Here is a 24,526-nt window from a genome sequence, read left to right as displayed (position 1 = left end):
GCTTCTGGGGGACCTTGCCTGGCTGTCAAGGCACTGTGTGTCTGTGTCTTTTCTTCTTCTAAGGACACTTGTCACTGGATTTAGGACCCACCTGGATAATTCAGGATCATCTCGTCATCTGCAAAGACCATTCCTCCAAATAGGCCCTATCTGCAGGTTCTGGGGTTTGGTGAGGACATCTGGGGGCCCTTTCCAGTCCACTCAGACTTGAGGAGGTGGGCCCTTGATGATTTTCCTCAATCGCTCCAGTGCCTAGCACAGGGTCTGGCACTTAGCGATAAGCACACAAGGCTCTGAGCCTCACTCTAAGACCAAGGAACAGAGGTACCATGGGGCTCAGGTGGCTGGTGGGACTGAGGCAGAGAGCAGGCCTGGTGACCGCGGCAGCCGCGCTGCTTCCTCCAGAGGCTTGAGGGAGTGGCACTGGTTCTTCGCAGCAGATGCACTACGATCTTCACACATCCAAGAAGCGTGCTCACTGCACTACAGTATCATCTCAGACACATGGTGCTCAGTGTCATCAATAAAATAACTAACTACACTGAAAACACAGCAAACCTCCAGCTCCACGAGCTACAGCGTCTCCACAACACACAGGCGTTGGCTTTACCAACAGTCAGGAGGAAGGCAGAGATAGGCAGAGCCCCACATCTCAGGAGAAAGTGCACGCCAGGTGAACAGGGGCCTGTGTTGTCGAGAAAGCTCCAGAGGAGGATATGATGCTCTAAACAAGTCCCCTTTCCTTTCTACAAGTGGTGAAGCAGCATTAGAAATGTGACACCATCCACAGATGACAAAAGCCACTCAAAGGAGCCCAGGGAAAGAACCAGCGCAGCACCTGCAATCCCTGGAGGTTTCCACACGGACCCCGTGTGGTGAGCAGGAGCAGAGCAGAGCTGAGCCACGCGCACGGCAGGGACAGGCGTCCCTCGGTCCACAGCCAGCGCTGCTCCTTTATAACTCCTTCAGCAGCAGGTGCTTGGCAAAGCAAATTGGAAAACTCAAAGGTGGCCAGGGCACAAGCTTCCTCCTGGACCAGTGGAGGACCTGGGATGACCGCGGGGCCTGTGCACATGACCGGCCACCCAGGCCACCTCAGCAAGGTTGGCAGAGGCGGCGACACCCCGGCCTCCCTGCTGGCCCAGTGCAGCCTCTCACAAACACCACCACACTGCTACCAGCTCTCCTCCCCTGCCTGCTCCCTCCAGGGCACCTTTCGGTTGAAAGTCAGAGAAGGAGGGAACAGGAGGCCTCCGGGTCTGGAGTCTGGCTCCACCCTGAGCAAGCCCTTCACGCTGAGTGTCAGCATCCTGGTTTGTAAAACAGGCTTGCAGAGATGAAACAGCATTGCCAGGCACCTCAGAGAGCCAGGCCAGAGTGCCTGTATGCAACAGATGGAGGCCTGAATTACAAGAAGTTAATGCCCTGGCCGCAAGCCACATCTATGTTCAGATGTAAGTTGGACAAAACACACAAGATGACATGGCTCTGGAACAGGTGTGAAGAAGTCAGTGTCACCTCTTGTGACAAACACCCTAAAGAGTGAGCTACCTGGTAACAACCTCATTTTCACAGAAGTAATGTCAAGTAAAGGGAATCCTCGGTATCCTGATTACAACCCTGACAGACGAAGTGGGCTGTGAACAGAGGCTGTGAACCTTCAGGGTCTAGCAACGAGGTCAGTCTTTCCGTCCCAGGCACGGACTCAGGTTTACAGGGCTGAAGATAGCAGAAGTGCCCCTCAGAGGGAGACCAGCACAGCAGCTGCCTGCTGGGACTGCTCTGGACAGCCCATCAACCCCACATAGCTGATGTGAGGCCTGGTGCCCGTGGACAACAGGGCACCCAAGATCACGAGTCCACATTGCTGGGACCACTTGAGCCATCACAGCAGTACCTGCAGAGGGTAGCCTGCCAGCCGCTGGCTCCCACTGGCCACTGGCACGACCTCGGTAGGCAGGGGGATAATGAAACCCTGGCTTTCTATCTCCTGCAACCAGGCGAAGTCCAGATGAGACCATGACCACGAAGGCATTCTGCAAATGGAGGAACTGGTGATAAGAACATGGGCCATAGTTTGGGGAACGGCACTGCAAGTGGGGAGGCACAGGGGTGAAGGGATGAGGGACTGAACCCCAGGGCAATGAGGGGGGAAATCATCACAACTGTCACACGCTCATGGTGAGCAGGAGAAACCTCGGGAGGACAGGGGATGTGCAACAGAGCAAGGTCTAAACAAGACTCTGGCAGACCTGGCCAGCACTTGCCACCAGTGCCCGTGTCACACAGAGGGGCCGCTGTGTGCTCATGGGTCCTGAGCACGCTGAGACCTCCAGCCAACCCAGCACTGGTGGAATCCTCTCTGTTCCATCTGTCACGGGTGTCTGCGAGCTAGAGAAGCCAAACAGAACCCCAGGGGCCTTGCTGGTTAGGACCAAACAGGCAGGCCCATGGGCATCTATTTTCCAGAGACAAGTAGATCTTGATGAAACTGTACCTAAAGAACATTTCTATATAAAATTCTGAAGCTTTTCTTTGTCCAAAGACTTAATATTTTTCTTTTCATCTTTACCCCTTTCACCACGCCCCAGGTTAAGCACCCCAGGAGGAGGGAAAAGAATGAACCCAAATATACAGTCTCCCTTTGCTGCAGGAAGCTTCCCTGCATGCTGCCCACTGAACAGGTGCAAGGCTCTTACGAAGGCAGAATGTAGTAACTGGAACACACATTCCCCTTAGTTTGGATCACACACCCTCGGTTAGCTTAGCCAATTGAGACCCCCTTTATCAAATAAGGCTGTCTGAGTTTATTAACTCTGCATCCTCTAGACTGGCATTCATGAAAATGATCTGCCTTTTAGTTTTTAATTTATTTGGTTTTGTCTTTTAGATATAACTGAACCCCTGGAGAGAGGACTAAAGAGACACAACCAGTGTGAGCACAGCCGCACTCTGGGGATGGTGCCCCGCCAGGACCTCCTCTGTGGTCACTGTGTGTGGTCTGTGAGTGGGCAGGAGGACAGACTGCACTCAAGGGCCCCTGAGTTTCTCACTGACAGGGGCTCCACCTCAAGGAACCAAGCACTGGGACCCCCAGGGGCCAAGGCTGCAGATGCGGCAGTGAGTCAGCAGAGGCCCACAAAGGTGCCTTCTGAGCTATGTGGCAAACCATGAGGCAACGCCCCCACTGGCAGGAATCAACACGCCCACTGCCTCAACAGCCCACACTCACCAAGACACACTTCCCGGGTTCGAGGCTCCAGAGGGAGCTCTCGGTGTTGATCTTGTGGGTGAACTTCCCTTCCATGAGGACACGCTCCCCATTTTCCTCCAGCACAGCCACCCGGATGGAGGTGCTGCTGAGGGTCACCGAGACCTGGAACAGAGCAAAAGAGAATCACCCTGTGTTCCAAGACAGGAGGGGACAGTGGTTGACAAGGCGCCTGGCTGCACACAGCAAAAGAACGGGAGGCAAGACCATGCCAAGCGTCACCAGGTCCACTGAACCAAGAAAATAATACCAACCAACTCACACATGAAGGAGACTGTGTCGTCATCTCCTTCAAGAGAATGCACTTACAGTTTTGATATGCCTAACAGTAACAGAGGGTGCTTTGTGGGAGCAGAATCTCTTCTCCAGTTAGAAGGGGAGACCAACTCCCTGGACGGAAGGCAAGCAGGGCCAGTGTAGCAGGGGGCTACTCTCCCCACGCCCACCTTGCTGTCTGGAGTTCGCAGCAGTCCCGCCCCAGAGAACATGCCCGGGGGCCAGAGCAGCCAGCTCCTCTTCCCTCCAGGAGCTGCTATGCCGGCTGTGGCCACAGCTCGGCTCTCACCGAGGAGGGTGAGGCCAGGTCCTCTGGTTTTACATTTTGTGTCTGTTCTCCCATATCCTCATTTGCTGGATCTCTGCTCTCACATGTCTGTCTTCACACCTGCGCTGGAGCTGCTGGACTAGGGGCTTTGCTTCATGCGTGGATCCCAACGAGCAGCATCCCAAGTACATTCAGATCAGTGAACAGTCCAGGAAAGAAAACAGAACTACAGGGATCTCCCCCCACCCCCAATCACCACCACCTTCTCTTTAAAATTCTAAATTCTGTGTTTTACAACGCAAAAATCTTTTTATAATAGTATTTACACAATGTATTCATTACATGACAGAGACTGGCTAACTTAGACCTTTCTCACCGGAGTGTGGGGTCAGTCAAGGTGTCAAAACAGTTTGGAGGTGGCCTTCCCATGTCACTTGGTAAGTTCTTATTAAATGCTTATAAAGCACTTGAAAAGATTCCCTCAGTGTCATAGAATTTTCGAACTGGAGTTTACACACACGTTGATGGACTCTGATACTATAACCTACCTGAATTTTAAATAACCATAAATGAGTGATGGAAAGGAAAACGATGTCTGCCCACAGGCATGGCCCCAGTGGGGTCCTGTGAGCCCCAGCTCCCCTTACACTCAACTTTGGGAGAATTACCACTTTCTCGACTGATTCTGCTAAGGCACAGGCACAACTCACTTCACTCCCAGCTGCCCAACAGTAGACCAGCTCACTCCTAGATGGATCCAGACAATCGCTGGCCAAATCATGTCCCTGACCATGAACTCAGAAGTGCAAGGCTCCATCAGTTGGCCTCCCACGAACAAGCTCACTTTAACAAATAAAATTCTCCAGCCAGCTGTACCTAACAGGATAATTTCTAAATCTGGGTGTGCGCTTCCACAACACCTGTCTCTTGTACAAAGGGGATGCACCCAGGCAGCAAGGGGAAACTAGGCAGGAGATGCTTCCAAGAGCTCCAGTCCAAGGTGTCACTCTGAGAACAGGCGGTCATCTTCTGACCCACAGAGATGACAGGAACAAAACACAAACAGAAAAACCCCAGACAACACAAGGGAAGAAGGGAGAGGCCAGGACAGACAAGCTTTTGACAGCCCTGTGGAGAGAAAGGAAAAGTGTGTGGGGACAGACTCCACAGAACAGGGGCAAGCACAGCTGCGTGGGGCCTCTGGCTGGCAGCTGACAAGAACGGAGCGTGGAGGCAGAGCAGCTGAGTCAGGCCACAGGGCAGCTGGGCCAGCGAAGCCCCAGCAGGAGAGGCTGGAACCCGCCGTGTGCCACCGAGCAACAGGCAGCCCTGCTCCAGAAAACCTGGCCAGCAGCTGAAGGGACTGGGTGGACACTGGTCCAGCATACCATAAGGCAAAGCCAACCACCAGTCAACCCCTCAGCTGTGAGCAGCGATGGGAGGAGCAGACCACAGACATGTAAAGGAGAAAACCATCAACATCATTCCACACTCAAAAGAATGAGGAAGATATATTTTTTAAATAAAAAAACTAATAGGGAACTAAGGACTGTATCCTATGAGAAAAAGCAGCAGCCCCAAAAGACAGACTTAGGTTAACAACAGAAAAAAAAGGTAAAGATTACAGAGCTACCTAAGAAAAAAGGCAATTTTAAAATATGTCCAATTTATATTCTGAGAGACCTGAGAAGACACTGCATCTGCAGAACCAGAATAAAACATGAAAACAGAACTAGACAAAACAAACAAAAGACACTTAGAAAAAAATAGAGTGAAAATAAAATTTTCAATAGAAAGGCTGGAAGATAATATCAAAAAAATCAAGGTAGAATAAGAAACCAATCCAGGCAATCAGTTTGGCATCCCAGAAACTATGACAAGACGACAACTACTTTCCAGTGCTTAAGAAAAACATGCCTTCAGTTTGAAAGAAACCACTGAGGGCTGAACAGAAGGAATGAGAGACGACAATTCATATCACTGAGTATTTAGAATAAGTTCCAAAAAATTCTAAATAACAGGGTAAAAGTTTACGCACAAAGAACCGGAATGGAAGAGATTACTAGAATCAGTAACAGTTGGATGTAAGCAAACAAGAGAATGACACCCACAATCACACTGGGGGAGTCTGCTTGTTTGTTTGTGCCGGATCTCAGTTCCCCTACCACGGACTGAACCCGGGCCACAGCAGCAAAAGCCCAGAATCCTAGGTGACCAGGGAATTCCCAAGAAAGTATTTTTCAAAGTTAGAATTCCATACACTCAAATCACAAAATAAGTAAAAGGTTAAAATAACTGCATTTCTTCTTTATTGACTACACCAAAGCCTTTGACTGTGGAAAATTCTTCAAGAGATGGAAATACCAGACCATGTGACCTGCCTCTTGAGAACTCTGTATGCAGGTCAAGAACCAACAGTTAGAACTGGACATGGAACACAGACTGGTTCCAAATAGGAAAAGGAATATGTCAAAGCTGTATATTGTCACCCTGCTTATTTAACTTATATGCAGAGTACATCATGCAAAATGCCCGGCTGGATGAAGCACAAACTGGAATCAAGATTGCCAGGAGAAATATCAATAACCTCAGATATGCAGATGACACCACACTTACAGCAGAAAGTGAAGAACTAAAGAGCCTCTTAAAGTGAAAGAGGAGAGTGAAAAAGTTGGCTTAAAACATTCAGAAATGTTTCTACATTCAGAAAACTAAGATCATGGCATCCGGTCCCATCACTTCATGGCAAATAGATGGGGAAACAAAGCATACAGTGAGAGACTATTTTTTGGGCTCCAAAATCACTGCAGATGGGGACTGCAGCATGAAGTTAAAAGACGTTTGCTCCTTGGAAGAAAAGCTATGACCAACCTAGACAGCATATTAAAAAGCAGAGACATTACTTTGCCAACAAAGGTCTGTCTAGTCAAGGCTATGGTTTTTCCAGTAGTCTGTATGGATGTGAGAGTTGGACCATAAAGAAAGCTGAGCGCCAAAGAACTGATGCTTTTGAACTGTGGTGCTGGACGAGACTCTTGAGAGGCCCTTGGACTGCAAGATCCAACCAGTCAATCCTAAAGGAAATCAGTCCTGAATATTCATTGGAAGGACAGAGGCTGCAGCTGGAACTCCAATACTCTGGCCACCCGATATGAAGAACTGACTCATTGGAAAAGATCCAGATGCTGGGAAAGATTGAAGGTGGGAGGAGAAGGGGATGACAGAGGATGAGATGGTTGGATGGCATCACCAACTCGATGGACATGAGTTTGAGTAAGCTCCGGGAGCTGGTGATGGACAGGGAAGCCCGGCATGCTGCAGTCCATGGGGTCGCAAAGAGTCAGACACGACTGAGTGACTGAACTGAACTGAACTGACAACATTCAGGAGCACTGTATTTATTACCACACCATCATTTTAAGAAAGTTACTTGAGGCTATAACATAACAAAATGAGGATGAAACTAAAACAGTGGAAGACCCTGGGTGAGGGAGGGTCAAACAGTACAAACTTCTACTTATAAAATGAGTAAGTTCTGGGAATCTAAAGTACAGCATGATGACTACAATTCACAATACCTGTATATTTAAAAGTTGCTAAGAGAGGAGAACTAAAAGTTCTCATCACAAGAAAAAAACTGTGACTCTGTGAGGTGGTGAATGTTAACTAAACTTATGGTGGAATTATTTTGCTACACACACACACACACACACACACATTTCATATAATTATGCTGCACATCTGAACCTACTACAATTATATCTCAATAAAAATAAAGGGGGGGGGGGGGTAAGATCCCAGAAAGGATCTAAAACACAGTGAATTTAATCTAGAAGTGAGGTAAAAAGAAGTTTTAGAATGCAAGCTATATAATATTGAACTAGAAAATAATCAGTCCAAATGGGAGTCATGGGTGAAACGGTCTGCAGAGAGTGATTTCTAGACAATACAGAGTACCAGTGAGAATCCAGGTAATTCTGAGTTCATGATGATAGTGTAACTAACTTTGACAAGAAAAAAAAGCAAGACAGCAAGAAACTCCAGAAAAACAAAAAACTATACAAGAAACTCCTGATCCAAAGGGATGCAGTGAAAGTGAAGTAAAACCAGAGACCCGAGCCCTGAGTGGAAGGGGCAGTGGGCTCAGGCACATACACCTTCAGGGTCCTGACAGATGAAGCTGGACGTCAGGGGAAATTCTGCGTCCCCTGAGACTTTCCTGGGCAGCCACCTGCTGGCTGGCAGGAAGAGCTGAGGTGCAGGGAGCAGGGCAGCAAGTGTATGAGACCAGAGCTGCCCTGGTAGGGCCAATGTGGGGAATGGGAGTGTACCATCTGTAGGGCCATGAGTGTACCATCTGTAGCCTCAAGTAACTTTCTCAAAATGATGGTGTGGTAATAAATACAGTGCTCCTGAATGCTGTCAATTCAGTTCAGTTCAGTCCAGTCACAAGTCATGTTTGACAAGATATACATAGAAAACATCTGGTAGGACTTCCCTGGTGGTTCAGTGGTTAAAGTTTCCCCTTCCAATGCAGGGGGTGCAGGTTCAATTCCTGGTCAAGGAGCCAAGATCCCACATGCTTCTGTTACAGAAGCAACACTAACAGATACAATAAAAAATTTTAAAATGGTCCCCATCAAAAATCTTTTTAAAAAAAGAAAAAGGAAAGAAAGAAAGAAAACACCTGCCAAAAGATCCCAGAAACTAGTAATGTGACTTCTGAGGTTGGGGTGGGGGCTTGAATAGGATAAAAAGACAGAGGCAGGAGAGAAGTTTTTCATTGTACATTTTTATTGTTTTGAACAGGTAAATATCCTATGCATTCAAGCAAAAAAAATTTTTTTTTAATAGATAAATGCAACCTATTAGCCTTTTTTGCTATGGAAGTTTCCCATAATAAAAGTCTTCCTACATTTTTTTCTAAACGCCTTCTAAGAAGGGAACATTGTGTTGCAGAGCTTTTTAGCACAAATTCCAACAGCTGCATCGAACTCTGGGGGCACAGCATCACTGTACAAGACATGCCCAGGGGTCTTGGTGCTCTTCCGGGAGGTTCCCATGGTGAGGCTAGAGATGGCATGCAGCATGGCCATGAGCCCACCAGCCTGCAGGACCTCATTAGTCAGTAAAGACCACGCACCATCTCCGAGAGGAAAGAGAATATTGCAAAGGAAATTAATTCACTTGTCACTCACTGTCATCTAGTCAGGACTGTGCACAACAATATCATGATATTTTCCACTCAGAAGATGACTGATCAAACAGAGAAGCGGGTGGGAGCTGGGTCCTGCTCTCTGCTCCACCACCATCTCACCAGACAGTGTGGGGCCTTAGCAGTTCACATCTCCAGGAGAGTTTTCTCATGTGCCAAGTGAGAGGTTAGACTAAAAATCTCTGTAGTCCAATTTTCCAACATTAAAATCCTATGCTTCAGTGAAAGGCCATGTTTATAACCAGCCCCAGCTGACTTTTGCAATCACACAAAGATCTCCGTCCTAACTGCAAACTTCCCTCTCCCGACTCCATGGCTACGCTGAGCAAAGAATGGGGAACTTGGCTGCTTTTCCTGTGCAAAGACTTAACTATATCTCACAAATGAATGAGACCAAAGCTTCATTTTGAGAAATTTTCCTTTAGATTCTCCAGCAAAACAACAGAAATAACAAAAATTTTTAAATGGTTGCATGTAAAATAACAACGCTTGAACATAAAGCATAACCTACAGGCATTCACCTGTCCCCCACTACACCTGAGAGGCAAACCCATTTCCACTTAAAAAAATAATCAACAAGGAGTAAAGGAGAGGCAATCTTCTGAGGCCTCAAGCACCAAGCCATAGTTGAAGAAGAGAGGGCCCAGGACCGCCCTCCGTTAACACTCGGTGCCTCCCACGTCTACCCGTTACGCCCAACATGCCTGCTCCCCTCACACAGAGCTACTTACAAACCCAGAACAACTGCGACTTCATCAGCTGAGCTGCTACCATCACAGCTATCATCAGGATGGTATCTGAAAGGTTCCACAGACAAAAATCAAAAATAAACACTGCTAACAGGTAGCTGTGACAGGTACCACAGGAACAGCTGGAAAAGGAGCCAGTCCAGAAAGAAAGTGGCAACTCAGAAAAAAACCCTTAGGCCAGCAAAAGCCAAGAGATACAAAATAAACTTACTCCCAAATTTTAAGTGAGGCATGACTAAATCTCTCCGATTATTAAAAACTAGAGAGATCACGAATTTTTTAAAGAAAAACACAATTTGAAAGTTGCTGAGAAGAGTATCTTAAAAGTCCTCAGCACACACACACAAAGTTCTGTAATATGGTGAGGATGTTAACCAGATATTGTGGTGATTATTCCATAAAACACATAGGTATCAAACCATTATACTGTACACCTTAAACTAACACTGTGTATCAATCATACTTTTCTTTTTTTAATGTCATGGGGAAAAAATACTACCGAAAGAGAAAAAACAATCCAACCACACAGGAGATTAGTGCAAATTAAATCAGCAGGTATCATAACGTGCCAACACTAGATAAATAAATGTCTTACAAAGAATGTGCCTCTTCTAGTCCCAGCATCGCAAACACTCAGGTTCATCCACACACCCCCGAATGCGGGGAGCACTAGCTCCAGAGAAAGCCAGCCTGAAAACCCTGACCCTCTCTGTGTTTCCTCCTGTGAACCGCAAAGCCTCAAAGCGCTGCTGGGGGAAGGGCCCGAGGGGTGTCTGGCTGCACAGCGCAGGTTAAACAAACAGACTGTTTACACTCCACTCAGCCGGGAACTGTGCTGGTGCACCTGCCGTCGTTACCTGAGCCCCACATGTCAGCTCCAGTGCAGTCATCTCATACCAGTCTCGGGGACCATCACGTGCTCAGTAAATGTCTAACGCAGAAATGAGCAAAACCCAGGGCCACCCTCGGTGAAAGAGAGGCCATCTCACCCCAGAGGTCAAGACAAGTGGATCCGAGAGGCAAGGATGTGACGGGGGCATGACGACCCGTCACTTAGCACAATGCGACGAAGGGCAGGCCCCTCACAACACACTGCTGACGGCAGAGCTTGGAATCATGAGACTGACACCCCAGTGACTAGTGGGCACATCTGAGATGCTGTTTTCAATGAGCAGGCTTCCCAGGTAGCCGTGGGAAGCTCAGCAAGAGCTGTCAAGTGACCTAGGTCTCCTAAGTCAAAGAAAGGGAAAATAACTAGTTTGGGGTTTTGGCAGGGGGGTTGCCTTTTGTGGGGAGGCCACGCTGTGCAGCTTGTGGCATCTCAGTTCCCCGATCAGGGATCAAACCTGCGTCATCAGCACTAAAAAACAATGGAGTCCTAATCACTGGATTGCCAGAGAATTCCCAAAAATAACTAGTTTTAGGTTGGGCCTAACAAAAGTCCTTCCAGAGAAAGTTCCCAAAGTTCATGGAGAAGCTAGAAGACAGGCTAGACCAGGAAGCTCTAACATTTTTAGCCAAGTAATTAAGTGTATAACCAACACTTTTCATAATTTATTTGCCTACATACAAGGTAATCCTACCAAAAAAAAAAAACAAAATGAAAATCAATACCTGACCCACTAAAACTCTAAAGCATGCTGGGCAACTCACCCTGACAGGAAGGTCAGCCTGTACCAGCTCTGACCTACTGTGTCAGGGGGGACACAGTCATCAAAAGTCGGATTCTGTGGGAATGACTCCTAGTTACCCAGTATGACCTGGATCCTAAAGTCCATCAGGTCAGGAGGTCGCTGAGCCCTAGTGGGATCTCCTGGGCTGGAGTGGGAAGGAGAGAAAGGGAGAGACGTGTAGACAGTGCCGCTGCAGCTGACACCATCCCCACGCGCCCTGACACGCACCCACAAGGAGCTGTGAAGACCCAGGGGCTCCGGTCCTGCTCCTGTGTTCCATGCTGCAGGATGAACTGCATTCATCTGACACTGGTAGGAAGTTGCAGTCTTCTAGAGGCTTCCCCAGCCCTACCCAGACTGCTGCAGAGGGCAGGCCTATTTTAGGTAGAGACCTGGGTAACCACAAAGGGACCAGGAGGGACCTCAGGATAGAAGTGGGCTAAGGGGAAGGTCTGGAAGGGCTTGCTCACTGCCCAGAGCCTGGATCTGACGTGTATCCAGACCAGCAGGAGCCACTTCACACAGTGGTCGTTTCTCAGAAACGTACAGGAAACTCAACTTTTGTTTCACATGCTCTGGGACCATCCCTTTTAAAGAAGGCTGCAGTTATTTCTGTTTATAAAGAGAGGAGTGGGACACGGGGAAAACAGTATGAGCTTTAGAAGCAGACACACCTGGATCAAACCATGGCTGTACCAGGGCACCCATTCAGTCACTCACTCCTCCTAAAACATTCAGACAGTGCTCCCTGCGCCTGGCATAGCAAGAGTGAGGGAGACACATGGTGACTTTTCCATGTCAACTTGGATAACTGAGGAACTTCTCTCGGCCTCAATTTCTCATCTATAAAACATGAAAGATACCACTTACTTTGCAGGTTGTAGTTTCTCATGACAAATGAAATAAGAAAACAGTTTCTAGCATATATAAGAATTTTTTACATTGTGGATTATAGTAACAGTGTCCCATTTCACATGAGTTTTCTTCTTTAGTGTGAAGCCTGCCTACTTACAACGAGCTATAATAATGCTATTCTCAGCAAGGTCCCCAAGTAAACCTCTCTCTCTCGCTAAAAGATTAAATTTCCACTCACTCAAGCTCACCAAGATGGAGAAATCCACTCAAGCTATAGACGTTACAGCTCCACAGAGCACAGGACCGGAAGTCCACTCATCACGACAGAACCTGTGGTGCTCTCCTTTGCCTTTCAGGATTCCATCTTCCCCAGTGTGAAACAGGTGTAACAACAACTGCCTTGCCTACTCTGTAGGCACTGGCAAAAGCACTGTAGTGCTTCTGCAGAGACTAAAGACAATAAATGATATGAAAATACTATAAGTAAAAAGAAAAAAAAAAAGCTCAGGTGCTATTCACATAGAAGGCTAAGTTGGGTCTCATACTTAACGTGGTTAAAGAGGGCGGAGATTGGCATGCTTGTGACTGAAGACAAGAAGCAGTCTTGTGCTGGTGGCTAAGCAGCTCCAGCGCAGCCCACAGCCTGAAGCCTTTGCTTCAGGAAAGAAGCTGAGCAGATGAGGCTGGAAGGACCTGGCGGTTACCTGCTTGCCCTTCACCACGTGCTTGGGCACCGGCACCTTGAGCTCTAGGTCGGTGTAGTCCTGGGACCAGGTGTAGTTCTCACGCACAGCACCGTTGTAGCTGTCGGGGTTTCTCTGGAACTGCTCCTGTCTCCTGAGAAAGAACAAGAAGTAAGACGACAGCCCAGGCCCACAAGCAGGGCAGGAAGCCCACAGGGTACCCAGGAACATACTGTCTCCAGGTCCTGAGAACGTTCACCTAACCTTGCTTTGGTTCTGCACCTAAAACTCCCCTTCCCTCTGGCTAATTTCCTTTCTGACCACCCAGCTCGGGCCTCCTGGGAAGTCACAGGAACAAAGGGAAAAGCCAAGGAGAAGCCCCGTGTAGCACCCTCAAGGTTAGGAAAAATATCCGTCACTGCAGTCCATGGCATAGCCTGGCCCTCCTGGTCTTCACAGAGCTTAGAATCCAGACCAGTCCACAAGCCAAAGAGCCTCATTAATAACATCCTGGGGCTTGTGGGTGCCTGGTTTCCCATAAACTGCTTGGCAGGGCATATCTTTAAAAAAAAGGGGGGGGGGATCAAAAAACAACTTCAGTCTATAGCTACTCAACTTCAGTTCTAATCCAACCCCGGCCTCTATCTTCCCCTGGTAAATAAATCAAAGCCAAGGCACTGCACTGAACTGCAGGCTGTCTTCAGATGTGAGCAGTGTGCTTATGAGACAGCCTAGGAAAGAAACCCCATCAGCTGAATCTTCTTGTACGTGCATTACCAACCCAGCACAGATGCAAACAGGCATGGCTAAGAAGCTCATGTCAAAATTAAAACACAATAAAACACTTGTCACAAAATTTAAGTGTTAATAATAGTAAAAATACCACATAAAAATAAGTTGACAGTCCATCATAGTAAGTTTTTGATCTAAATTAAAAGACAGAAACCTAGTCAAGGAAGAGACAACACCTATGAGCATGCCCATCCCAACAACAGGTGCATGCAGCCCCCTTCTGCGCGTGCGGCGCCCAGAGGGAGCAGCTGATGGGTGGGCTGCCACACTCACCGTGCATGCCTACATGTCTGCAGAGGAAAACATACAAGAGGGTCAAGAGCTGTACCCCATCAGCCCCTCACCTCTGGTTAGGAGGCGCTGCAAGTGGTGGTTAATGAGGACGCACTTTTCAGGTGAACATTGTAAGCCAAGAACATGTTTACCTCCTGTGGGTATGCCTTCCACACCTTAAATCTGAGGCTGGGCCTCTATCACAGCCCAGGTTCTCTGGGCCGGTAAACTGGTGGCTGCTACGGGCTATGTCCCCCAAAATGAATGTGTTGAAGTCCTAACCCTCGGCACCTCATGCGGAAACACGGTCTAAACGGATGTAATCCAGTTAGAATGAGGTCATTAGGGTAGGCCCTGACCCAATGCGACTGTGTCCTTAAAGGGAGGGGGCTCTGGACACAAAGACATGCACAAAGGAACAACGTGAAGAACCTTGGGGAGAAGACAGCCATGTGGCAGAGGCGAGCGATGTGGAGCTGGTGTCTGCGGAGGGCGCTGGCCAGGCAGCATCACAGGGTGGGCAGCTCAGCAGGCACGTGCCCCTCCCCACCCCCCCGCAACCCCGTATGGACCTGCAGCTTCTCCCCAGCACAGACTAGCAAGCTGTTGGGTGTTTTTAACACTCTAAATCCACATTCTCTTTAAATAAAGTTGATTATTTCCAGCCGACAGTGTGCAAAAAATAAGTCTCCTGTCATATGCAGGTGCTCTGGGCCCCCCCTCACCCTGCCCTCCCAGACCAGCCTACAGCCACACCCCTGCAGCTGTTGGCCAGCACCGGGGTGGGAGGGGGAAGGGGGCGGGCGGAGTGGGAAGGGTGGGAGGAGGAGCATGAGTCAGCAGCCAGGGTGCAGACGGGGAGCAGGCCTCACTGCAGCACCCACGCCTGATGAGCCGGATCAGCCCAGATAACAGGGTTGTGACTGTGTTCAAAAAAAGCCCTCTCCAAGGGAGAGGCTCTGCTGGGCAGGCACCCACAGCCAGTGTCACCTGCACAGGTGGGAAAGGAACTCAGACCCGCCTCCCACCCCCCCCCCCAAGCCCCTGCACCGTGGGAATTAGAACAGCCAGTGGCGAGTGGGAGAAGCAGAGGGTAAAAGGGGTCACAGACCCCAAATAAAGGTTCTTGTGCAAGAGACTGGAGCCCATATAGGAAACAGGTTATAATTCAGCAGGGGGCACTCTCAAGCCCCTTTACAGGTTCCCAGGGTTTGGGGAGGGGGTGGATTCCTGGATTCCCCACTGTGTGGAGGCAGGTGCTGGCCAGCACTCACCAGGTTCCCGGAGCCAGAAAAGAGCTGCTTCCACCCTGGAACATTCAGCCTCCACTCATTCACACCTGCCTCTCATGCTCTAAGGCAAAGGCCACCTCTCCTGGGTGTTCAGTGGGACACAGGTGTGACAGCTCCCCACCCACCTGTAGATGCCACTGCCCGTGTACCCAGGGGAGGGGCCCAGGCTTGTGTGTGAGGCATGTGGTGTGCGCGTGTACATGTGAATGAGTACGTCCTGTGAGCATGTGTGTGGTGTGTTTGTGTGTGTGGAGTACACAGTGTGTGAGCACTTCCATGTGCACGTTTTCCCGTGTGTGTGTGTGTGATGTGAACGTGTGGTGTGAGCATGTTCACGCTGTGTGTGCGTGGAGGCCTGGGGGGGGGCAGTGTGCACGGTGGTTAGTAGCCGGTAGTTCATCCTCTCCCTTCACAGAGCAGCTCCATCTCTCATCGACTTCCTGCTCTCCTCACTGACCCTACCATACCCCACACCTGGAGCTCGTGCTCTGCAATGAGAAGCCAGCACAAGGAGAAGCCTGCGCACCGTAACTAGACAGCAGCCTCCACTCACTTCCACTAGAGAAAAGTCCATGCAGCCAATAACAACAAAGGTATAACAGAATGAGACAATCACCACTGTGCAACCTACAATGGAAACGCTGAGTCTGGGCAGCATTCCTTGATGGATGCGGAGCGCTAGGTGAGAGGTGGATGGGAGTCTGCTCACAGAAGGAGTGAAAAAATCACCTGTGTCCACAATAGCCAGACACCAGGCACTCCTGATAGAGCCTCACCTCTGTGGTAGCCCTGCCCTAACGCTGAGCCTTAAATCCGCTCCACACCGCAGGTCTAGTCACCAGACTACAGGGAGCACAGGCGGCAGCAGAGAACACATCCATCAAAACCACCAACATAAAACCAACCAAGTCCAGCATCTGGGAGATGACAATAGACAAAATCCTAAGTTTCTTTACAAACAAATGGTTACAAAGGGCATCATAAAATGAAAAAACAGAAGAGGAATTATTCTAAATTAAGAGACTTAGAAGATAGAGCAACCAAATGTAATGTTGGGACCTGCTGGACTGCTCATTTGAAAAAACCAACTGTAAAAAAGACATTTTGAGACAATGAGGGGAAAGTGAACGTGGTCTGGACATTAGATGATTAAAGGGAATCATAAATTTGTAAATTGTGATATACATTTAGTCCATTTTTCTTTTTTACTGAAGTATGCATGGGTGAAAGAAAGTTTGTGATTTCTGGGCTCTGTCACATCAAAAAAAAGGGGATTAGGAACAGAAAGGAAACATGAATTCCGACATATTGTTAATAAGAAAGTGGGGGAACCTCATGGACATTCAGTATGCTATCCTCTCCATTTTGTGTCACCAAACCTGAAGGATCTGTCTTGGCTATTCACCCAGGAGTGGATCTGCTGGGTCAAGGGTATAAAAGAAAGCATCTCACCCTTAAAGAGATAGTGAGAAACTCATTTCCAAGGGCTGCCCCAATTTTCACTCAACAGAGGTATGCACAGGGGCCCTGCTCAACACTGGAACAAGTTTTATCAAGTAAATATATACAAAAAATAGTGTTTCTGATCGGTCTTGATTCACATTTCCCTTCATATAATGTTAACTGGCCATATGCGACTCATTTCTGCAAAATTCCTGCCATGGCTTTTGTTTGTGCTTTCCCTGGTTTGAAGTTCTCCATAAATTTTTGATAAAATTCTTTGTTGGTTTCCGAGTATACAAACACCTTCTCCTGGCTGTTAAGTTGTCTTCCAACTTCCTTCCAGATGTTTGATTAACTCAAGCACCATCACTATCATCAAACAATCTCATAACTTCTTCCCTCCGTGAAGTCTAAAGGGCATCGCATCTATTTTCTAACAGGAATACTCTAATATTTTAATCTCTAATTTTTGGAGTTATCATGCCCTTTGCATTCAACCTGGCTTCCTTGTGTAGTCTTTTCTTCTCTTGACCACTTGGACCAGGAGTTTGTCTAAACGGAAAATCCAGCTGAGGAACACAGGGGCCAGCCGGGCACAGGACTCGCGGGCAGTCACTGCGTGCAGCAGCCCAGCTCCTCTGGGATACCTTCTGGTCCTTAGCGCCCACTCACCACCTTAAGGAAGGCTCAGTTTAATAAAAAAATTCTTACAACAAGTATATTTTGAAAGTGTGCTTTTAACATTTTAAAATTAATTTTGCAGTACGGTTAAAAATACGAGTTGATTCTATATTTACCTAAAATAAATGAGGCAAGGTGCTTGGAGTCTCATGATATGCCCATGAATCACTTGACAGGTGTTAATGCAAATTTAGGGAACGTCTTTGACAATCTGTATCAGATGGTCAGCCAACAAAAACATAATCAATATTTACTACAAACTCTTCTAATTAACAAAAGATATAAGGTGGTTATAGTGAGCCATTTTCTTAAATCATGTTAATTACTTTAACAAGGGAAAGAGACATCCCAATTTTTTTTACAAGTGTATAAATGTGAAATATACATTTTAAAACAAAAAGATAATTTACTGCATAAATATCCTGAATTCTTAGTCTTTTAAATCAATTTTCTATTCCTAGTCATCCAAAATCAGGACACTTATGACCAGCTTTACCATTTCAAGTCCCAACAGACTTCCCAACTAAGGGATACAAGTGTATCTCAGAGACATGGTAGGTTCTGTCCCAGACTACCACACACCCCAATAAAGTGAGTCACAAGAATTTTCTGGTTTCCTAGTGCATGCAGAAGTTATGTGTAGTCTACACTCTACCATACAACTATTCTGTGTTAAGTGTGCAACAGCACTGTGTCTAAAAGACAATGTACATACTTTAATTAAAATTACTTTATTGCTAAATAATGCTGACCATCATCTGAGCTTTTAGTGAGTCAATCTTTCTGCTGGTGGAGGGTTTTGCCTTGATGTGGTGGCTATGGACTGATCAGGGTGATAGCTGCTGAAGGATGGGGTGGCTGTGGCAATTTCCTGAAAGGAGGCAACAATGAAGTACATGCCACACGGGTTGACTCCTCCTTTCATGAAGGATTTCTTGAGCAGAGAATGCTGTTCAACAGCATTTTACCCACAGGAGATCTTCTTTCAAAACTGGAGTCAATCCTCTCAAATCCTACTGCTAATTTTATGTAATAATTCAACACTCTGCTGTCATTTCACGAACAATCTTCACAGCACCATCACCAGTAGATTCCATTTCAAGAAATCACTTTCTTTGCACATCCATAAGAAGCAACTCTTCATCCATTAAAGATTTATATTTATAACATACATAATAATAATGAAAAGCTATGAAATATTAGAATTACCAAATCGTGACACAGAGACAAGAAGTGAGCAAATGCTGCTGGGAAAATGGGGCTGTGAGACCTGCTTGACACAGGACTGCCACAGACCTTCAACTGGTACTCAACACAGTATCTGTGAAGCACAATAAAGCAAAGTGAGATAAAACGAGGCATGCGTGTAATGGGACCAGAGGAAAACAACACCCAAACTTTCAGGAGCTGCATGTCGTCAGGGATGCAACCAGCAGCAGAGCCACGTGTCAGAAACGTCCCATCGTTAGTACTGAGAAGGCCAAAGGAAATTTTATTTTGTTCTATTCTCAAAATGTTTTACTAAGACACTGCCTGAGATATGACAGGTCAGGGGTTGGTAAATGACAGCCCAGCACCTGTTTGATAAATAAAGTTCTATTGGAACGAGCTACAGTAATCCATTTACAAAGCATCTTTGGCTGCTTTGGGCTCCAGAATGCGTGACCTGCAAAGCCTGAAATATTTACCCGCTGGCCCTTTAGTTTATGCAATTTTGGGATTTGGGGGTTAGTTTTTAATGAGCTTTGGTTCATTTGGGCTTTTTGTTTTTGTTATTTTTGAAAAGCCATGTTTCAAGAAAACTTTTAAAAGGCAACAATTTTAATCAATAAGAAAGCATCTGAAATGAAAGGACTCCAATCACTGCAACACGTGGCCAGATAGCGTTTCCCCCACTCCCAGCGGCTCCAATCTAGGAAGGGTCAGCATGAACAGCAGACGGGCCAGGGGTTCAGGATGATGAGCTAGACTACTCATACCCACTCCGGGCTGCAGGTTCTTCATCCTGTCACCTCCCAGGATTCTCAGGTGACAATCATGTGGAAGTGCATGCACACAGTGCGCCTGGCAACACACATTTTGTAGGATTTTGTAGTGCTTCCCTCCCATAAACCCTCCCAACACCCCATCCCTACCGCTGTCCCGGGGAAGAGAGCAAATAGTCTTTCATTCTGGAAGTCGTCTGCTGTCCTCTTCTCTCAACACCTTCCTGACTGTCCCCCTGACTAGACAATCTCACACACCAAGTGAGGTGGACACACTCCTCCACCTCTCTAGTCCAGACCTTAGAGGGATGAGGATGAGGCTCAGAAAAAACAGAGGTAGGGGAATTAAAATAGAGACCAAAAGGGATATCAAGAATCACCAAGACGATTCTGAAGAGGACAAACCGGGGCAGGGGTGGGGAGCAGGGGATGGACACAGTCCCTGCAGATGTCAACTGTGGCCCTTGCACTCAGGGAGCAAATGGTGAGCAGGGAGACCACCCCGCCCTGAACCAGGGCCGCCCTCGTGGACTTGGGTGGCATGTGGGTGAGAAAGAACGGCTGTCTGACAAAGGGCGCCAATGCACAAAACTAAACCTAGAAGTGAAAAGCACACTTACACTTTAAACATTTTGTAGGAAATATTTGTACCACATCCAAGTAGAAAAGTACTAACAAGAAAATACATTAGATGTAAAGAAAATTTACATCTAAATTAAATGTAATACTTCTGGATGAGAAGGCCCCCAAAATACACAAAGTTAAGGACTTCCCTGGTGGTCCAGCAGTTAGGAATCCACTGGCCAATGCAGGAAACACAGGTTCAAGCCCTGGTCCAGAAAGATTCCACATGCCTTGGGGTAACTAAGCCCACACTACACCCACTACTACACCACGACTACTGAGCCACACTCTAGATAGAGCCTGTGCTCTGCAACAAGAGAAGCCGCCACAATGAGAAGCCCGAGCACCGCCACGAAGAGTAGCCCCCAGTTGCCACAACTAGAGAAAGTCTTCTTGCAGCAACCAAAAATAAATAATAAAAAACTTTCAAAATGCAAACAATTAGATGGTAGGCCAGAGTGAGGAGGAAAATCTATGACACATAACCAACAAAGAACTGAAATATATAAAGGATTTCTACAAATCAGTAACAAAAATAGGAAAGTTGGCAGGGGCTATCAAGAAGACATTCAGAGAGAAGGAACCCGAACTGCCACTGAACGCCAGATGACATGGCCTGCGAGTAACCGCAATCGTGAGCAAAATGATGGGCTCATCCGTCGACTGACAAAAAAAAAAAAGTAAACCACTGAGATGATGAGAGCAGGGTGAGAGGAGTATAACCTTCCATGCAGCCCTGGAGAGTGCACACCCTACAAAGGCACTTCTCAGAGCGTGGGTCATAAAATCTACGTGTGGAACAGAACACGACAGGGAACAGAAAATGGGAAGCTGTACTGCAGAGAAAAAGCCAGCACAGCTTCGTGGAGCCGCCCCTACATTTGCACTGGGCAGCTGAGGGCGCAGCCGAGAGAGTCTGCATTTGTTGCCCAAGAGAACCCATCACACATGCAGGAAAGGAGCTGCACCATGGCCAAGAGAGGTCATGAAGTCAAAGAGGGTCATGGGGCCAGAAGGAGGGCCCTGGGGTAGAAAGAGGGCCACAGAGTAGGCAGGACATCATATCAGAGATTTATCTAATATCCAGTGGGGGTAAACATGACAGCAGGTTCAATCAGTGGTCCAGTGTATGAGGCTGAACAACTGCAAACACAGTTTAAAGACAAAGGATGATGACTGAGTGGTGCTTGTGTTGAGGGATGGATATATCCAGCAACATAAGACAGAGAGAGAAGCACCTGGGGGCTCACAGTCAACCAGTCAATCACAAAAGCAGGAACACCTCCTCCAGAACACATCCAAGCTAGGACACAGAATTCACCTACTAGAAGGATTGGCTTATTCCATTACAGGTTATAAGTGATAGGAACCCTGTTCTCACTCTCAGAGAAAGGTACAAAGATTTCAATGTATTTCCAGAAAAAAAGATAATAAGCACATACACTGACAGGGCAGTGGTGGGGGGCCCAGCGGCAGGGGCTCCCAGAATCAGTGAGCTCATTCACTGCCATGTACGGTTTCTAAGTGTTGCCTGTAAAGAAAGCCATCAGGCTCCGTGGAGAACGGGGGGAAGAGAAAATATGATGAGATGAGCCTGGAACCAGGCAATACCAGAAAGTAAGGAAGTGCTCAAAAAACCACAGGATGCAGAACGTCAAGAGGACACAGAAGCCAACCAGAGAGCTCCCAATGGGGCAGAGCTGGAACTGATGTGAGTGTAACATATATTGAGTAAACATATAACCCAGTGTTGGACTATAAGGCAGAGAATAAAGTGATACCCATGAGTCTCTCTGATACAAATGAATGACTGAATAAACAAACAACTAATTAATGAACAGAAGGAATGAGGGAAATATAAAATCAGTGTTAATACCACAGTGATAATTGCTATAAGCAAGATTCACTGATGATGTTAAAAATAGTGGGTGAGACTTTTAAGGGGAAATGGGATATTTGCAAAACCTCACAGTATCTCCCCCCAAACATTCATCAATTAATAATGTGGTTTTAATCTATGTTGAGAATTTAACAAATTCTCAGCAACTCCTCTACCCTCCTAGGAGGTGGAACAGAAAGGGAACAGCAGTGACATTAGGTGAGGACACCTGCAGACTTATCCTTAACCAGGGGGCCAAGCTAACATCACAGTCTCAAGTCATGTTCGTATCACGGACACTCATAGGATGTGAGGGGAGGGACACATCACCTCCGCGGTCTTCATCCCAAAATCCATATCCCAATTGGATCATGAGAAAAGACCAAACCAACTCAAACTGAGTGTCTACCACACACCTGATGTCTTCAAAAGTTTGACAGTCACAAAAACCAAAAGGACGGTGAAACTGTCCCAGGCTGAAAGTGACTAAAGAAACATGACAACAACACGCAAGGTGGCATTCTGTTCCAAAGGGAACAGAAAGGGAACACTAGCTAGTGAAGGGGTGGTGGTGGTGGGACCAAAAACAGAAACCCCCCCAGAAGACAAGAGCACCAGCTCACTTTAGGGGCAGAAGGGCGACTCCACTCTCAGGCTCACTCTACAGCCACGAACTCAGGCCCCGAGATTCAAGCCACCCCAAAGTTTGAACCCTGACTTTCACTGGGGCAAGGGTGTTATCTGATCACATGTCTCAACCCCTTTAAAGCCTGGATTTCCTCACCTGCTTACTCACAGAGCTGCTGAAAGACTTACATCAAACAATATTCACAAGACCCCACCCAGTACTCCATGTGCAGCAGCTCTCTACGATGCAGGGTTGTTAATAATAGACATTCGCTAACATTTCCTGCCCGTGATGCTGAACCAAAGCCCAGGCAATGAGGCTTGGCATCATCTCCAATTCAAGATTACTGTATTTACTCTTTCCCCCCCCTCTTTTTCCTCCCTATCTCCCGAACTTCTCCAGTCCCACTGATTTTGAAAAGGAAATAAAAGGGCTTTTACCCTTTGCATAATTTCCCTGCCGACTGCCATTGTTCATAGCACTTGATATAGCAAATTCTGGCAATGTTTTCCCATTTGCTTTATCTGGAGAGTGGTTATTTACTGCTCCTGCTGTTTTGGGGGGCGACAATGCCAGGGATCCACAAATAGCGAGGTATGTCTGCATAACAGTTAGTCCGTGGAGGGAACCATTGAGCTGGCTTCCTAACTTGAACCGCAGCTTGGCGACAATGGACCTAAGGGATTTTAGCCTGAATTACTCCAATCTAGACTCAGAAAGATGGTCCTTTGTTTTCCTGCATGCACCAACTCCTGGGAGGAATTCCAGCAGAAGAGCTATGCAATCTGCTGGGCCCTACAGCATCAGCATCAACCTGCCCCATCCTGAGTAAAAGGGTCACCCACATCAAATAGCCCAAGTTCTCAGCACACCCCGCCTGACCCCCAGCCCCGCTGCCTGGTATCTGCCCAGCACTGGCCTCCCTGTGCCACCCTCTCCTCAGGCCCCCACATTCAGCTACGTCCAGGCCTGGCCACCAGCAGTGCCAAAGCCACACCCCTGTGATTGCAGCATCCACACACTTGCTGCTCAGGAAGTACCAGCTGAGCCCCACTATGCCTACACCATTCTGGGCGCCGGGGCCTGAGAGGGGGCATCAAGGGCAAGGCCCACTTGAGTGGGGCTCAGACCTCAAGGGCCAGTGGTGCACCAAGGTAACAAACATGACTGGGTGGCCCCTGCAAAGCCTCCAGGGCCTCCCACTGAGATCTGCTAAACGACAGGACAGGCTACTCAGAAAGGTCACAGAGCCACATCTCTAGTCAAGGGAGTCACTCAGAGGCTTGGCAGGTAGAACGGTGCCTATGACCCTGGCAAGCGGGGGAGGCAGGCACCCAGCCTCAAGCCAGCTCTGCCAGAGACTTGCCATGTGACCCGGGGCTGATGCCTCAAGCTTCTCACTGGTAAAATGGGGACCTATCAGTACCAATCTCAGAGATGTGAGGATTAAATGAGTCAAGACATACAAACCACTGAGAGCAGAGCCTGGCCCAGAGTAAGTGTCACCATCATCAACATCATTACTCACCTGGATCATCAATTCTATAAACACTGTCACTGTTTTGTCAAAGACAAGAAGCAGTTGTGCCAGGTAAGACCTGGGCTTTTAAAACCAGGGTATGGAATTTAATCAAAAAGTGACGGGTGGTCACCACAGGGGTGGAACCAGGAGTGATATCATGTGATTGCTTTAAAAGGTCCCTGCAAGGCTGCCATGTGGAGGTGATCAGATGGCAGGATGCTCCCAGTATGGGAAAGGAAGCTGGTGGGGGATCAGCAGGGACAAGAAGAGGCTGGAGGAGAGGGTGCTGGGGGCACCAGCCAGCAGGTGGCATGGGAGCCTGAAAGGGCGGTGGGAGTAGCAGGAGGGCGAGCACCTGGAGGGCTGGCAGAATCCAGATACGCAGAACCTGGGGGCTGAGAGTCGGGGACTGGGTGA

The 24,526-nt window shown here is 47.7% G+C and overlaps 1 protein-coding gene across 1 annotated transcript in view; it reads right to left on the bottom strand.

Moving 5' to 3' along the window:
• The window catches only part of NUDCD3 (NudC domain containing 3), a 69,284-nt gene that overhangs the window by 11,106 nt on the left and 33,652 nt on the right, over positions 1 to 24,526 (bottom strand). Inside the window, exons 3-4 of the mRNA XM_043871957.1 lie at positions 13,012 to 13,144; positions 3,233 to 3,376 (exon numbers count right to left, since the gene is read on the bottom strand). Of these exons, the coding sequence (XP_043727892.1) occupies positions 3,233 to 3,376; positions 13,012 to 13,144 (277 nt within the window). The remainder of the gene's footprint in view (positions 1 to 3,232; positions 3,377 to 13,011; positions 13,145 to 24,526) is intronic.

This window comes from Cervus elaphus, chromosome 18, assembly GCF_910594005.1.
Source record: "Cervus elaphus chromosome 18, mCerEla1.1, whole genome shotgun sequence".
NCBI classification, from domain to species: Eukaryota; Metazoa; Chordata; class Mammalia; order Artiodactyla; family Cervidae; genus Cervus; species Cervus elaphus.
Note: the sequence above shows the minus strand (reverse complement) of the source record. Positions and strands in the feature narration are given on the sequence as shown.